At 42.6% G+C, this 15,086-nt stretch overlaps 1 protein-coding gene and 1 pseudogene across 3 annotated transcripts in view; one reads left to right on the top strand and one right to left on the bottom strand.

Annotated features, from left to right (window-relative positions):
• Lrrc28 (leucine rich repeat containing 28) overlaps positions 1 to 15,086 on the bottom strand; it is a 129,505-nt gene that overhangs the window by 69,757 nt on the left and 44,662 nt on the right. The window contains exon 6 of one of the 3 annotated variants that reach the window (XM_029479173.2): positions 5,545 to 9,888. The exons of the other annotated variants lie outside the window; for them this stretch is intronic. Within the exon in view, the coding sequence (XP_029335033.2) occupies positions 9,809 to 9,888 (80 nt within the window). The 3' untranslated portion in view covers positions 5,545 to 9,808. Of the gene's footprint in view, positions 1 to 5,544; positions 9,889 to 15,086 lie in introns of those variants that run through there. 3 annotated transcript variants of the gene reach the window in all.
• On the top strand, positions 838 to 8,311 carry LOC110297324 (galectin-related protein pseudogene; annotated as a pseudogene).

Raw genomic sequence — 15,086 nt, 5'->3', positions numbered from 1 at the left:
TTGCTTTTATTCATCTTATTTTATTATTATTATTCCATAGATGCCTATTTATTTTCTAAGGAGAGACAGAAAAGATGGAGATCTGGATGGGAGAGGAGGTGAGAAGGAACTGTAGAAGTAGGGGGAGGAAAAACTGTACCCAATATATTATATGGAAAAAAAATCTATTTTTAATTTAAAAGCAAGGAAAATGGGGGGTGGGGCAGTAGCTGGACAGTGGTGGCACATACCTTTAATCCCTGCTCACAGAAAGCAGAGAGGTGAGTGGATGTCTGTAAGTTTGGGTCCAGCCTGGTTGACGGGGTTCCAGGACAGCCAAGGCTACACAGAGAAACCCTGTCTCAGTAGTGGGGTGGGGTGGGGGGCTGGGAGTGGTGGAATGTTTGCTTAAGCACCTGTAAACCTCCATGCAGGAAAGCAGTGTGGGTTCATTCCAGTCTGGGGGCTCCTCTATAGAACAGCAGGATGCTGCCAGAGAAGGCACTCCTCACTATTTGGTCAGGAGATACAACTTTCCAGTCGTGCCAGCTAAAGTGGCAAACCTTGTAGGAAAAGAAAATGTCAACTAAGCATTCTACGTCTAGCAAAACTGTTCTTCAAAATAAAGCTAAGGGGCCTGTGACATGGCTCAGTGGGTAAGACCAGGTTCTCTCAAGCCTGACAACCCGAGCTCCATCCCCAGGTCCGCCACGGCAGACAGAACTAACTTCCTCAGGTTCTTCTCTGACCTCCGGGTGCAGGACCTCCCCAACATACGACGTGAACACATTGGTAAAATCCTTTTTAAAATGGAGAACAAAATCAGTTGTTTGCACATTTGCTCTGTAAGAAATGCTAATGGGGCCGAAAGGCAAAACTCAGAACAACGGGAAAAGATTCCGAGACCTGCTTTGCGGACTGGTATACAAAGTATATTCTGAATAGTTTGTGTTCTGCTTCTCTTGGGTGAAGGATTGGCTCAGGGTGGACAGCAATGGCATTCCCATTTTCTGCCAACACAGAAGATTAACATCTCCACTTACAACTGAGTTCCCTTGGTTCCTCTCTCAGTTCCGGGATGTTCAGCTTCAGATGTTCTGCTGGCCTGCCCTTGGGGACCTAGCAATTGCTTATGTCATCACCTGCCACACTGCCATGTGCACCAGGTGTGGACTGCCCACCCCTGCAGCGTTCTCCCTCTCCCTCTCCCCCTCCCCCTCCCTCCTCCCATGTCTCTCCCTCCCCCTTTCTGTCTTTCTCTGTCCCATCCCACTCTCTGCCCTCGTGGCTCTGCTCCAGTCTGTCTACCTGTGTGTACATGTCCACTGGTCTGCCTCTACTCTTCGTCAGGTCCTCACTCCCCTCTCTTCCCCCAACAAATCCCCTTTATACCTGATCTGTCTGTCACAGGGCATATTTACTCAGGGACATACCCTGCCATGGGCCCACCAGGTACCACCTCACCACATCATCTCTCATAATAGAACCTATCTTGATAGTACATATACATTAATAATTGATATGTCTTCCTAACATATTATTATCTTATTATAGATTGTTCTTTCCCTCTAACATTTTTGTCTTAAAGTATTTTGTCATTTCTTAAAATAGTTAACTATGAAAATCAGTGTAAATTTCTCAAAAAAAAAAGAAAGAAAGAAAAGAAAAAAAAGAAAAGAAAACCTTAAAACCTAAAAATAGTACGATCACAGGAGACTCAGGAAGATAGCTCAGTGGATCAAAGTGCTTGCTGCCAAGCCCAATGACCTGAATTAAATTCCCAAGAGCTACATGATGGAAGGAGAGCAGACTCCACACGCTGTCCTCTGGCTCTGCATATGCACACATACACTCACACACTGAAAAGTACAACTTCTTTAAAAGAACTACCATCTGACAAAGTTGTACCAGTTCTGCCCAAAGTCAGGATCCCCCAAAGATACGTGTTCACCCATGTACACTACTACACTACTCACACCAGCCAGGACGCCCATCCACAGGTGAGAGGACAAGGGTACATGTCACATCTGTATCACTGAATTGTGTTTAGCCACAAAGACATCCTATTATAGGAAGACGATAGAACTGGAAAACGATACATTTCTTTGATGTAGATGTTTCTACGTAAGCTTCCACAACACCCAAAACACTAGCTGTGTGCATAAATAACTCAGATTCCCACAAATGTGTCCTGACAGATGAGTAACTCTCATTTCTACATGAAAATCAATATTCATCTGTGACTGTGAAATCTGTAGTTGTAGGGGTGAGTTTCTCAATTTCCTATATATCTTTAAAGGCTTCAAGTAAACTACAACAAGAAATATACAACAGCATTAAGCTAAAAATCAACTATAAGGAGGAAATAGAGACTTTAAACACCTGCAAACTGAACAACAGGCTTGTAAACATTCGTGAGCCAAAAAAACTGAAGAAAATCATGAAATAGCTTAGCATAAACCGAACATACAATGTCAAAATGCATGAGAGGCAGCTAAAGCTTGGAAATTTTATTTTGAAATGTGTGTACTGCCAAGATTGAAGTAAAAATAATGTAAATTTTTATCTCAAGAGGCTACAGTAAAGACAGGCAAACCAAACACAAAGTGCAAGAAGAAAGTAAAAAGTTAGAGGTGCAAAACCAACCCAGGGCATCAAACAAAACCACAGGCCAAGCCAGCAAGGACTAAAGTGGGCTCTTGAAAGGACCAGGATGACAACTGCTGGCCTAGCCTGGGCAAAGGCAGTGAGGGCGAGAATAAAAGAACACACAAGACCACAGGACATACGTGAACATAGCCGAAAGAACTCTCCAGAATCATAGAACCACTAGAGAACGTTATGTCCCAAATCAGATAATATAAATTGTTAAACCCCCAATATATCACTGGAGATAGAGGAACTCTATCTTTAAGAAGGTGAATTAGTAATGGACTATTTACAGATGGATAATGTGAAGCACATATTCAATAGCTGACTTCTAGAATTCTTTCTCTGTATGTGTCTGTCTCCTCCCCCAGCCCCACCTTCCTTGTCTTGCTTTCGACACCCTGTGAAGACTGGCCGAGCGTGCTTGAGTTAGAATTTTCACACTCACACACTCTGTATCCATTGTGATTGGCTGCTTTTGTTCAAAATCATCTTGGGAGTCAAATGTATTGCTCACTGTAACTGCCGGATCAGTTTCTCTCGTTACTACAGACATCCACGACCCAAGCTTTGTGGCCTATCAGTGCTTGTTTGGCCAACACTTGTGAGTCATCCCTGTTGTTACTTAGTGGAGCCTTACTGTGGCTTTAATTTGCTTGTCCTTGGTGACTAAGGAGGCTCAGCATATTAACATATGCTTACTGGCCATCTGGGTCTCCTCTTTGGTGAAGTGCTTGACCAAGTCTATTGACTTTTTTTTTTCTTTTTAAGCTAAATTGCTGGTCTTTTTCATTCTTATTTGTAATACTTCATTATGGATAAAAGCCTTTTGTCAGTTACATCTATTGCAAGTATCTTCTCCCAGAGAGATCTCTAACCTTCCATTATTTAGTTACCTATGCCAGAGCTCCACAACTACAGCCACTGAGCCAATACTGGACCACTGGTTTTTTAATAAAGTGCTTTGAGAATTCAGCATATTGTCCATGAGCTCTTTCATACCATAATGATATTCAACAATAGATAACCGGGCCAGAAACCATGTTGCCTGCACTAACTTGCCATTTATGAAGTGGGGATCTACAGCAAACATGTTCCTTAAACATTAGTGTTCATGTGATAAATCTTCTGCATCTGTGCATTGTATCCTATTTAAGAAGTTGCTTCCTTATTCTGAAGCCTAAAGAAACTTATTCGCATTAACTCAATTACCTGACTTGTGGAAAGAAGACAGTATAATTTCATTTCTTGGTGGATCTTTGTAAGTGTTCTATGTGCTTGAAAAGAATCTATTTCTTTTGTATAGTATGTTATGCTATGTACAATATTAGGTTCACCATGGAGACATGAGCTGTACTCTACCTGAGAGATATGCGCCTGCTCATGTTCGAACCTTGGAAGCATAAATCTCCACTGTAAGTGCTGATGGGCTCTTGTTGGCTGCCCTGCCCCAGAGATGCTGTGCTGTCATCAGTCAGGACCACTTCTCACTCCCTCACCAATTACTGCACTTGCAAAACTGCTTTAGTAGATTGGTTTTCTGAGACAGGTTTCTCTATGTGCAATGGACTGCTCTGGAATTACTATGTAGACCAGGCTGGCCTTGAACTCGAGAGACCCAACTGCCTCTGTTGTTGAGTTTAAAGGTGTATGACACTATGTCTGGCCTTTAAAGCTTTTCATGCTTTTTATCATTTTTAATTACTTGCATGTGTGCAGTCTGTGTGTGGTACACTTGTGTATGTGCACATGGCCTTGGAGTCGGATACATCCAATTCCGCTGAAGCTGGAGTTAGGGTGGTAGTGAGCTGCTTGAACCAGGTCCTGGGAATCATACTCCAGCCTTCTGTAAGACCAGTACTCTTTACTCCAGTCTCAACATGAAGTTCTCAAGTAAGAAAAAGAATGAGACAACAGACGGAAAAAAGAAATTGTGCACGAGAAGAGAACCCCAAAGTTTTTCAAACACACATTCCTTTAGCTGTTGCATTGATGAGACAGGCTGACTCCATGACAGGCTTCAAATGGGCAGTTCAGGAGATTAGGGCTAAAAACCCATGCTTCAGGCAGCTAGTCAGAAACTGCCCCACCACCTAGCCTGAAGCAAGGACAATGGGTCAGCAGTTTCCAGCCAGCCCTGGTAATGGAATGTCATCCTTAGACATAGAGTAAGACAAAGCCCACCTACCCCAGAATTCCCCTAATGAGCTTTAAATCAGGTCTTTGAGCTCACTTGGTTGTCTCTCTATCTGGGTAATGAGTGACCTCAGCATCCTGGATGTTTGCAAAGATAGATACTTTTTGCGTTTACATACGATTTGAGTGCTGGGTACCAATCTTCAGTGAATCATGGACCCTTACAGCATCTGATTGTTTCAGAACAAGCTAGAGCACAATCTAGAAAACCTGTCTTGAGTACAGATTGGGAGCACCCCTGAGAAAGTGGCTGTGTTTTCTGAACCTTCTAGGATTCATTTTTATAACTCAGAAAGCAAAGAATCTACAGAGAGAAGAGCGGCGTGGCCCTGTATAGTAGACAAGAAAGTGGGATGGAAGATGGCTACCTTGAAGCCTGCTTAGGATGCTGATCTGTGACACTCAAATAACGACAGCATCCAGTGTGTCCATCTGGACCCCAAACTGGCATAGAATGGGATGAACAAGATTTGGAACCCCATCCCCCAAACCTCAAGAAAAAAATGACATGAGCATTATTTTTTTAAACAAAATATTAGCTGCTTAGCCAAGAACAGACAAGAATTCCTTTATTACAAGGTTAAATATATTCAATCACCCTCTATGAATTCAACTATCTTTGTTCCATTCTCAAGAACAAGACAGAGTGTTAAAGGATCTGCAGAAAATACTGGTTCCTTCTGCAGCTGAGCCTCAGTTGGGTCCACAGCCCTAGCCTCCCTACCCTCAAGTGCAGCCTTGTGAGACTTCTAAGATCTCATTAAGCTGTGCTTGGGCTGCAAGCCCTCAGGACCTAAGACAATAAACTGTGTTACTGTCTTTAACCACTCACAGGCAATAACTAAGGGAATATTAAAAACTGGTACAACACTCTTTTTGATACTATAAAAACCACTCCTATCAAACAGTTTTCAAAGACTCCATGTGTCAGCTAACGGTCTGGAGAAGGCCCTGGACTGCGAATTGGAAGATCTTGTTCTTGATTCTATCTAAGTCACCCCATGGACGGTTTACAGCTCCTCAGTGCTTGAGATTCATTACACATAATCAAGGATAAAGCCTCCCACCGGGTTAGAGAAAATGAGGAGAGTCATGAAGATTCTAAAGCGCCAAATAAAATAAAGCAATTCTGCTTGGCTTAAGCAGGAGGCAAGACCATCATCTCCCGGTAGGGTGAGTGCTGTAGACTGTTAGGTCATCACCAGTATTCGCTCCTGGGTTACTTCTGCACCTCGTGAGATCATGTCCGGAGCTAAAAATCTCCCAGTGGCTTCCCACTGTATCTAGTCCATAATGACCAAGATCACATATATTAAGACTTTTTTTTTTTTATTAATAAGAACAGGGCAGCTGGAGTGATGGCTCAGCAGTTAAGAGCACAGACTGCTCTTCCAGAGGTCCTGAGTTCAAATCCCAGCAACCACATGGTGGCTCACAACCATCTGTAACAAGACCTGATGCCCTCTTCTGGTGTGTCTGAAGACAGCTACAGTGTACTCACATATAATAAAATAAACAAACAAAACAACAACAACAGGGTACTGCACCTGAAGCTCTTCTGATCACTTTGTTGGAGGAACAGGGCCCCTTTTCAGGAAAGTACAGGGAAGGCTGGTATCAGAGCAGCCATGAGCCAGCCTCTGTGCAGACTTTAGGAGCACAGGCGTAAACCATGAGGCAGAAGACTATAGTAAGGAAAAAGGTAATTTCTATAACTTACTCTTCCCTGTGTGACAGAAGGGAGAGAGACATCTCAGCTAGTAAAGTCCTTGCTGCTCAAGCTTGGGGACCTATGCTTGAAGCTTCAGCACCTATGCAAAGCCCTTCCGCAGGGGACAGAGAGATGGGAATGGAGTGACTGGCCAGCCAACTTAGCCTACAAGGTAAACTATATGCCACAGAAAACTCGTCTGAATAATAGCTCCAAAGGAAAGACAGCCAAGTCTTCACATGTACCTGAACCCTTGCAGAGATTAAAAAAAAAAAAAAAGAATATTCGGTCCTGTACTAGGACTGAGCACCCATTAGAGGGGCTCATGAAGACACCATGAAAACAAGAGACTAACCTTGTCAGAGGAAGGTTGCCTTATAATAGAACAATGGAGGGCAGCAGTCTCTCTGTGTAAGTGCAGACTGCCAAAGCCTTAGGAGCCTGGGAGCTTCCTGGGGCAGAAGATTCCATCTGTAGGTCTGTTCCTGCCACCTCACCATGGTAACGCCCTGCGGAGCTTCTCGGCTCCTACCTGTCTGCAGATGTTACTAATGTGGCCATGTCACCTTTCCCGTCCAGAGGTCCTCAGCACACCTGTGCCTTCTAGGTCACTAATCTTTCAGCATCCACCTGCTTTATTCATTCACAAGAGCTGAAGAATGGATCCTTTTTAAAAACCGTTTTTAATTAGTTTACATCACTTGTTTATTCATTATACAGTATGTGTATCTATCTGTATATCTGCACGTGGGGACACAGATGCCATGGCACACTTGTTGAGGTCAGAGGACAGATGACTCTCAGTTTTGTCCTCCGGATCGAGCACCCTGGCCCCAAATTGACTATTCTTTTGCAGATTAGTAGACTGAGCATTTTGGTCAAGAAATTTGTTGAGCCCAACAAAACTGATTTAGCTTTGTCACAACGCCATAGGGGCCCGAGTTCAGTCCCTAGGACCCAGTTCTTGGCTTTCCAAACATGCTCCATGGCAAGTGGGTGCTGTCCCCTCCAAAATCAATGCAACAAATAAGTTAGCAATTTTAAAAACCATGATGGTTATTAGTATTGTTATTTACTCTTTTGGATGAGGAATTTTATTGACCCTAAAGCACATGGAATTTGACTACCACCCTCGCCACTGTCATCCCCTCGCCACTGCGACCTTTGTGCCGGCTGCCTGCCTCCCCTTCCCCTCCTGGGCCTGCGACTGCACCAGCCTAGAGTGTGCACCCGCGGGCCGCCACATCCCAGGAGCTACAAGAACGTGGCAGGGTCGGTAGCTGACAGCGATGCTGTGGTGAAACTTGATGATGGGCACTTAAACAACTCCCCGGGTTCTTCAGTTCAAGACGACGGGCAGGGCGTGTACTTCCCATAACTGATAGTTACATTTTGCGGGCACATTAAAGGTAGCATGAGACCAGGCAAGAAGGTATTAGTGATGGGCATGGTAGATCTCAACCCGGACAGCTTTGCCATCAGATTGACCTGTGGTGATTCTGAAGAGCCTCCTGCTGATGTGGCGATTGAACTCAAAGCTGTGTTCACAGAAACTCTTGTATCTCAGGAGAAAGAGGCAAAGAGCGCTCGGCAGTCCCTTACTTTCCATTCATCCCAGACCAGCTGTTCAGGGTGGAGAGTCTTTGCGAGCACCCACCTTCCAGGGTGTTTGTGGACGAACACCAACTTTTTGATTCTTATCATCGTGTTCAAACATTATCTGCAATTGGCACCATAAAGATCAATGGGAACCTCCAGAACACCAAACTTGGCTGATGTTTAAAGCACTTCTATTTCAAATATGATCGATCAGGTGCCACAATAACATGTCTGAAAAGAAGTGTTTTAGCCAGATCTGGAGACTTAAAGAAAATAACGACAACAACAACAAATATAGACTTCACTGTCTCTTTCTCTGAAGTCCAGAATGACTTAAACTGTGTTTTTTCCAGAAGAAGAAAGCTCGAAAGAAAGATACCGAGCCACTGTGCCCAGAACAAAATAATACATTTATGCTGGATTTTATTCAGACTAGACTAAAATGGATTTGTGATGATTTGTGATTTGGTAGCAATTACTCATCATTTCAAAGCAAGGTGATACTTAGAAACAAAAGTGCTAAAGGCCTTAAAACCAACAAGGCTATATCAGATCGATGCACTTCTGCACTGACGTGGAATTGCGTGGTCAGGGTGTTCACGCAGAATGGGGACTGTGCAAGGTTTGCTTCTTATGGTTTTGGGGGGTTATTTTGTTTTTCTGTTTTTGTTTTTGTTTTTTTATACAGCAAGCATCATGTTAACTTGGATTTTTAAGCATTCTTGATTAATTTACTTATATTTAGTATATGTATTAATGTATCAGAGAATGAGCAATGTCTACAAATTATGAACTTAGGTCTGAGGGGAAATTTATGTATTACAAGCATAAAATAAGTGAATTTTTACCTTAAAGAATTTGAGTGTACTCTCCTCACTCCTCAACTTTGACTTCTTAACATATATTGCTATAAATGCTTTTGGGGACATTTTTGCAACACTTCGATAAAACTAAAGTTCTTGTTGAGGATGTGAACTTTTGTTTGCATCACTTTTTCTCTTTCCTGCGAATTGGCACAGCATTGGCTTCCTTAAGGCTAACTACCTCTTAGATTTACATAATAGCTCATTAAGTTATTAAATTAATGGAAAGCATTTAAGAGGTGATTGCATAGACAGCTTTTAAAATAACTATATATCAGTTTTTAATAGTATGCTATGAAAATGGTTCCAGAATACAGTGCAAAAAAAAGCAGAAGTTAGTTGTCCCAAATTACTTACTGAGAAGTAATCTATATCAACCCAGGCTGTTAGCTCACTGTATGCTTTTTCTCCTGAGACCCTGCCCAGCATCCCTGAGCAATGCCTTTGGAGCTTCTGAGTAGACAGTGCTGCCTCCCTGGTGGATACGGTGGGATCCAGCTAGGTCATCTGAGAGATTAAGTCCCAGGATCTCAGCCAACAGTGACCATGCTTCCAGGGAAACTGCTTCCCCACACTTGCAGAACCACCAATAGGCTGCAGATTATTAATGTATCTGCAAGGTTAGGGATGGTTGGTGTTTCATACGCTGCATTGGTCTGAGAGAGACGGGCCTTTGGCATTGCTTTGGGCAGGTAGTGGGAGAAGAAAGGCATGCTGGGTGGGGTGTATTTATATATAATTTAGGTTTTGTTTGTACAGTGTATGTGTCTTATTAGGGCATCTCCTTGTCCTTCTTCGCTTTTAAGGTTTTTTACACAACATGCAGAGGCACTGAAGTGGCCATGTCATCTTCATGTGTCAAGAACGTAGACAGTGTTTCAGAACCAAAGTCTAAAATAAACAAAGAAACTCAAATAAGGAATCTTTATAGAGGATAATATTTGGATTCTTCTCAACTTTGAAACTGTTTAGTACAGTTCAGTGGTGTTATATACAAAGCCTTGTCCACCAAGACCCGCTGCATCTTAAAAAGCCTTGTATTCTAGCTGGCTTCTCAGGCAGCCAGGAGAGTTGTTTTGTAGCTCCAGGGTTTTGTTTTTTGCCTGTGAGCAATTTCTCATGGGTTGAAAAGCCACTTTAGAGGAGTGTCTGTCAAGAGACTTAAAACACACCCTGAAAAGCATCTGTAAGATTTGGGTTCGATTCGTGCAGTAAGCACCCCCCAGGAGGGATCTTCCAAGTGGCCCAGCATGAAGCTTGGGGAATGGGAGTATAAGAGATTAGAAGTGACTTTTCTCTCCACCTGTCAGCTAACTCATAAGCAGTCAATCCCGTAGGCTGCTTGGTATGGAAAAGCAGTAGTAAACCCCCAGATCAGCCTCCTGGCAGCCATCTAAGTGCTGCATTGAGTTGATTTTGGACTAGTTAATAAATAGGGGCCACAGCCCAGCTCACTATCCAAATGGCTAGCTAGAAACTAAGACAAGTTCACAGTCCCCTCAGCCTGAGAGGTCTAATGTGGGAAATTCAGGATGGAAAGCGCAATTTAAAGTTTCATGGAGAAAGTCATGCATACACAAAAAGTTCTATCCACCCTGGGCCCTAGTTTTGCAATAACCAAAACCAAGGGATAACAATCAGGCTTTGGGGAAATAAGCAGGCTTTAGATAATCTGCAACAAGAGTGGAGTCAATGTGTCTATCTACCAAGTTAACAGATGACTACTACTTCCTGGGCGATCCCAGAATTGTCTTAAAATTATTATTATTATTTTTTTAAATTTTGAAGCCCAGTTTCAAATCTTGGCAACTTCTTTAAAACTCCCTAAGAGATCATCACTCTTAGAGTTGATGATGCATTAAATGGCAAATCCATGTGCATTAAGAGAAAAATATCCAAAAAAGGATCAAGCCCTATTGCCTTGAGAAAACAACTTTGGCATTTTCCGGCACCAATGTAAAGACAAGTTTCCTATGATGACATATTTTCAAAGAAACACTTTCCTATTTACTGCATGGTGTAAACTATTGTTAAATGTGTTGTTTCATTCTATCACTGCTGAAAGTTATTTGCACTATAATAAAGGAATTTTCTACAAGATTAAAAAAAAGAATTTAAATACCAATTAAGTATGCATTAAAATCAACTGTGAGCCAGGCGTGGTAGCGCACGCCTTTGATCCCATCACTCAGGAGGCAGAGGCAGGCGGATTTCTGAGTTCGAGGCCAGCCTAGTCTACAAATGAGTTCCAGGACAGCCAGGGCTATACAGAGAAACCCTGGCTCAAAACAACAACAACAACAACAACAACAACAACAACAACAACAAAAATCAACTGTGTTCCCTGTTAAGTTTCAAACCCAGGACAAACAGTAGAGGTGTCGATTTAACTTATCCAAGCAGGCCTGGCCTCCAGCTTCTGCCAGCATCTCTGAGTTCCTACCAGTTACAGGGCAGGGCTGTCATACCCTGCCCTCTAGCCCCACCCCATGCTCTGCCCTATAAGATACAGCCATTTTGCTTGTGTGCCCCTTTTGTACCTTAGGCCTCCTGGCTGCTCTACCTCATTCCCCTCTCTCCCTTCCTTCCTGGTTCTCACCCTCCCCCCAAGCCCCGGTTCCACACATGGCTCAGCTCAGTCTGGTCGTATCCACGCTGGACTTCCCCAGTGTCCCTGCCTCTGGCTCTGCTCTCCCACATATCTATAATAAACTTTCTCCTCCACCATACCTAGGAACAGTCATGACCTTTCCAATTTTTTTTCCATTCATTTCCCACTGAGACCAATGAATGCTGCCTTATAAGAGATAAATACTTCATTAATAAAATTTACTTCATAACAACCCAACTCCAATGTTGACAGACAGACAGCTGGCCTCCTCACACATCACAAGAAAGACTAGAATAGGATGGTTTAACAGAGAAGAGCAGCAGGCCCAGAGACTCAAGTTCTAAGATTCTTCTCACAAACTCAGAGGCAACTGACTGTTGCAGGCCCACCCAGGACTCACTGTGTAGACTTGGTTAGCCTGCCTCTGTCTTCCAAGTATGTATCACAAGACCAGGCATCCAGAGCAAAGTGTTAGTGCTCAAAACCCAGTGATACTCCTGGTACAGGTCAGACAAGAGCACAAAATCACCCAGCCTCTGTGAAAGGCATCAGACATGAGAAGTAACCACGGGAGTCGTGATGGTGGACTCCTTTAGATCCCAGCACTCTTAAGGCAGAGGCAGGCAGATCTCTGAGCTCAAGGCCAGCCTGGTCTACAGAATTCCAGGACAGCCAGGGACACTTAGAGAAACCTGTCTTGAAGAACAACAACAACAAACAATCGCTGAGTAAAACTAGCAACTAGTGTCCACATATTACTTCTGGGACATTCACGATCCAAGTACGAAAGCCAACTCTGGAGAAGGAAACTTTCATTGTGTGTGTGTGTGTTTTAACAAAACAGACCTGGAGTGTGTGGCAGCAGCTTAGCTGAGTTCCTTTAAATAGTCAGGGATTTGTGAAGTGCAGAGCTCATGTAACTTAAGCTGTGTTTTCCTCAAATCCCCAAGCGTCCATTTGCTTAAGAAACCCACGCTTCCTGGCTGGGCGCCTGCATACCAAACCTGCCAGGTCTTGAATAGTTTTAGTTCTGTTACTAAATTAGGAAACTAAAGTAGGCAATGTCTGGGCCAACAACAAACTAAAAAGGCTCAGCATCATTAGCCTGCAAGTCTTCTTAAAAGCCAGGTCATTAGAAGATATTTAATTTTTAATTAGAGATACCAAAGTAATTTAGCCTAATAAGGAGCAATACTAGAAATAATTAAATGAAGACAAAAAAGAAAAAAAGAAAGAAAAACTTAAAGAAAATAAGAGAGAGACCCAAGCATTTAACAGAGTGTTCTTTGGAAACATCCTTCATCCTGTGTCGGAATAAGTGGCACATGCTAAAATGTGTTTCAGAAGCAACAGAGAAGCAGGTGAAGTTCATCACAGCTTTACAAAGACAGAGGGGGGGCGGGGGGGGGGGGGAAGAGAGAGAGAGGGGGAGAGAGAGAGAGAGAGAGAGAATGAGAATGAATATTCAGCTTAGGAGCAGCTAGGGAGGCTTGAAAAACACAGAATGATTTCACGAAAATAGTCACTTTAATAAGACAAAAATATGAAGGGAACATATATAATTTTCCTCATCCCAACCTTTACTAGTCTAATCAGCATATCACAAGGTTTTAAAAAGGAACATAGCTATTAATTAGCATTCCCTGAACTATTATAAAGTCACCCTTATATTTTCTCAAAAGCTAATGCCTGCATTCTGAAGGTGTTCGGAAGAATTTTAGTTCCAAGAACATCCAGAAAACATTTCCCTTATAAACACTGTTAAACATTCATAAATTTCAGAGCTCTGTTTATTATGACTTTAGTTCTGTGAAATAAAAAAAGTTAAGCGTGTATTTGCTGTGGAGTCCATTTTTCTTGGTTTATGTATTTAAACACCAGATTCAGAAAGGACAGAGGTTTGCCAGCATCTGAACGTGGTGAGATGCCCTGAAAGACTAGTCACTTTGGATCCACCTTCTAGCACAAAGCCAGTTCGACAACAATTCCTGATGCCTGAGCATGACTTCTACAGAACTTCACAACCAACCAAGGCAACCCCGCATGTGCCCAAACCCAGAGCCTCTTGTTGCGTCACTTGGCTACCTACCATCCCTACAATCTGGCCATGCATAAAAAGGCAGGCAGGCCCCTGGGAAGAGGCTGGGCCATTGCATCTCACATCTGTGCTGTCCTCAGACCTAGAGGTGGTAAGACTCCTCAGACCTCCCTAATCCACTCCATCGATTTCCCTGTGCTACTGAGAAAAGCTGTGCTGTTGTGCATACACAAGAAAATAAGAGAAGCTGGATCCAATGTTTAGATGACTAAAACCAAGAAAGTTGGGTGATTAAAATGATAGGGAATAGTGAAATGGTCTCCATAGACCACTTTGCTCGAAGGTCCTAAGCCTCATCTTCTTCAGAGTACTCCAATGCACCATTAGGGGCCATGTGAATGAATTCAGTGTCAGGAAAGGAAAAATGTGGGTCCAGAGACAGCTCAGCAGCCAAGAGCATTTGCTGCTTGTGCAAGGGACAGGGTTTCGGTTCACAATAGTCTATAATTCCCTTTTCAGGAGAGCCAAAGCTCTCTTGACTTCTGAGGCACCAGTCATGCACACCTGCACTACAGACATGCAGACAAACACTCATACATGTAAAATAAAGATAAATCCTAAGAAGAGTCAAGGATGTCAAAAGAAATCGAAAAAAGAAAAAAAAAATTGGTCTCTCTCACTGCCTCATTGAAAACCCTAATTTAAAGCTACAGTTATCAGGGCACAAGGCACCCAAGAGGCATGGAGCAACTTCCTTTTCAACAGATTGGACTGGAACAACTAAAAACGCCATACGTTAAAAACAAAACAAAACCAGAAATCTCAACCATTACCTATAGCATGCACAATAATTAATTTGAAATGGATTACAGACATAGATGAAAGAGACAAAACTACATTAGGACTTACAGAATATGGTATCTTATGACACTGAGTTTGGCAAGCATTTCTTAACTAGTTCATCAATGATACAATCTACAAAATAGAAACTTGGTAAATTTGGCATCATTACATTTTTAAATGTCTGCTCTTTAAAAAAAATAAAAGAATTACTAAAATATAAACAAAACCCATCACAGACTAAGTATAAACAAACAAACAAACAAACCAACCATTTCCAGGTCATCTATCTGACAAAGGCAAGAATATAGGCCAACATACTTAAGGGTTCTTTTTTTTTTTTTTAAATTACGTATTTTCCTCAATTACATTTCCAATGCTATCCCAAAAGTTCCCCATAACCCCCCCCCTCTTTAAGGGTTCTTTAGTAAGCATTTTAGTTTTTGCGAACGATATAACAGACACAGATGACAGTATGTGTAAGGATGGGCGTAGCTGTACTCCAGCAAAAACTTTCCAAGCTCAGATTTGGTCTCATCCTTCCAGGCTAATTTGGATTCTATGAGAGCTACTGTTATAACTCCACACTGTAATAACTGA

The sequence above is a fragment of the Mus caroli genome, unplaced genomic scaffold (assembly GCF_978045245.1).
Source record: "Mus caroli unplaced genomic scaffold, Mus_caroli_1 scaffold_8, whole genome shotgun sequence".
Lineage (NCBI taxonomy): Eukaryota > Metazoa > Chordata > Mammalia > Rodentia > Muridae > Mus > Mus caroli.
Note: the sequence above shows the minus strand (reverse complement) of the source record. Positions and strands in the feature narration are given on the sequence as shown.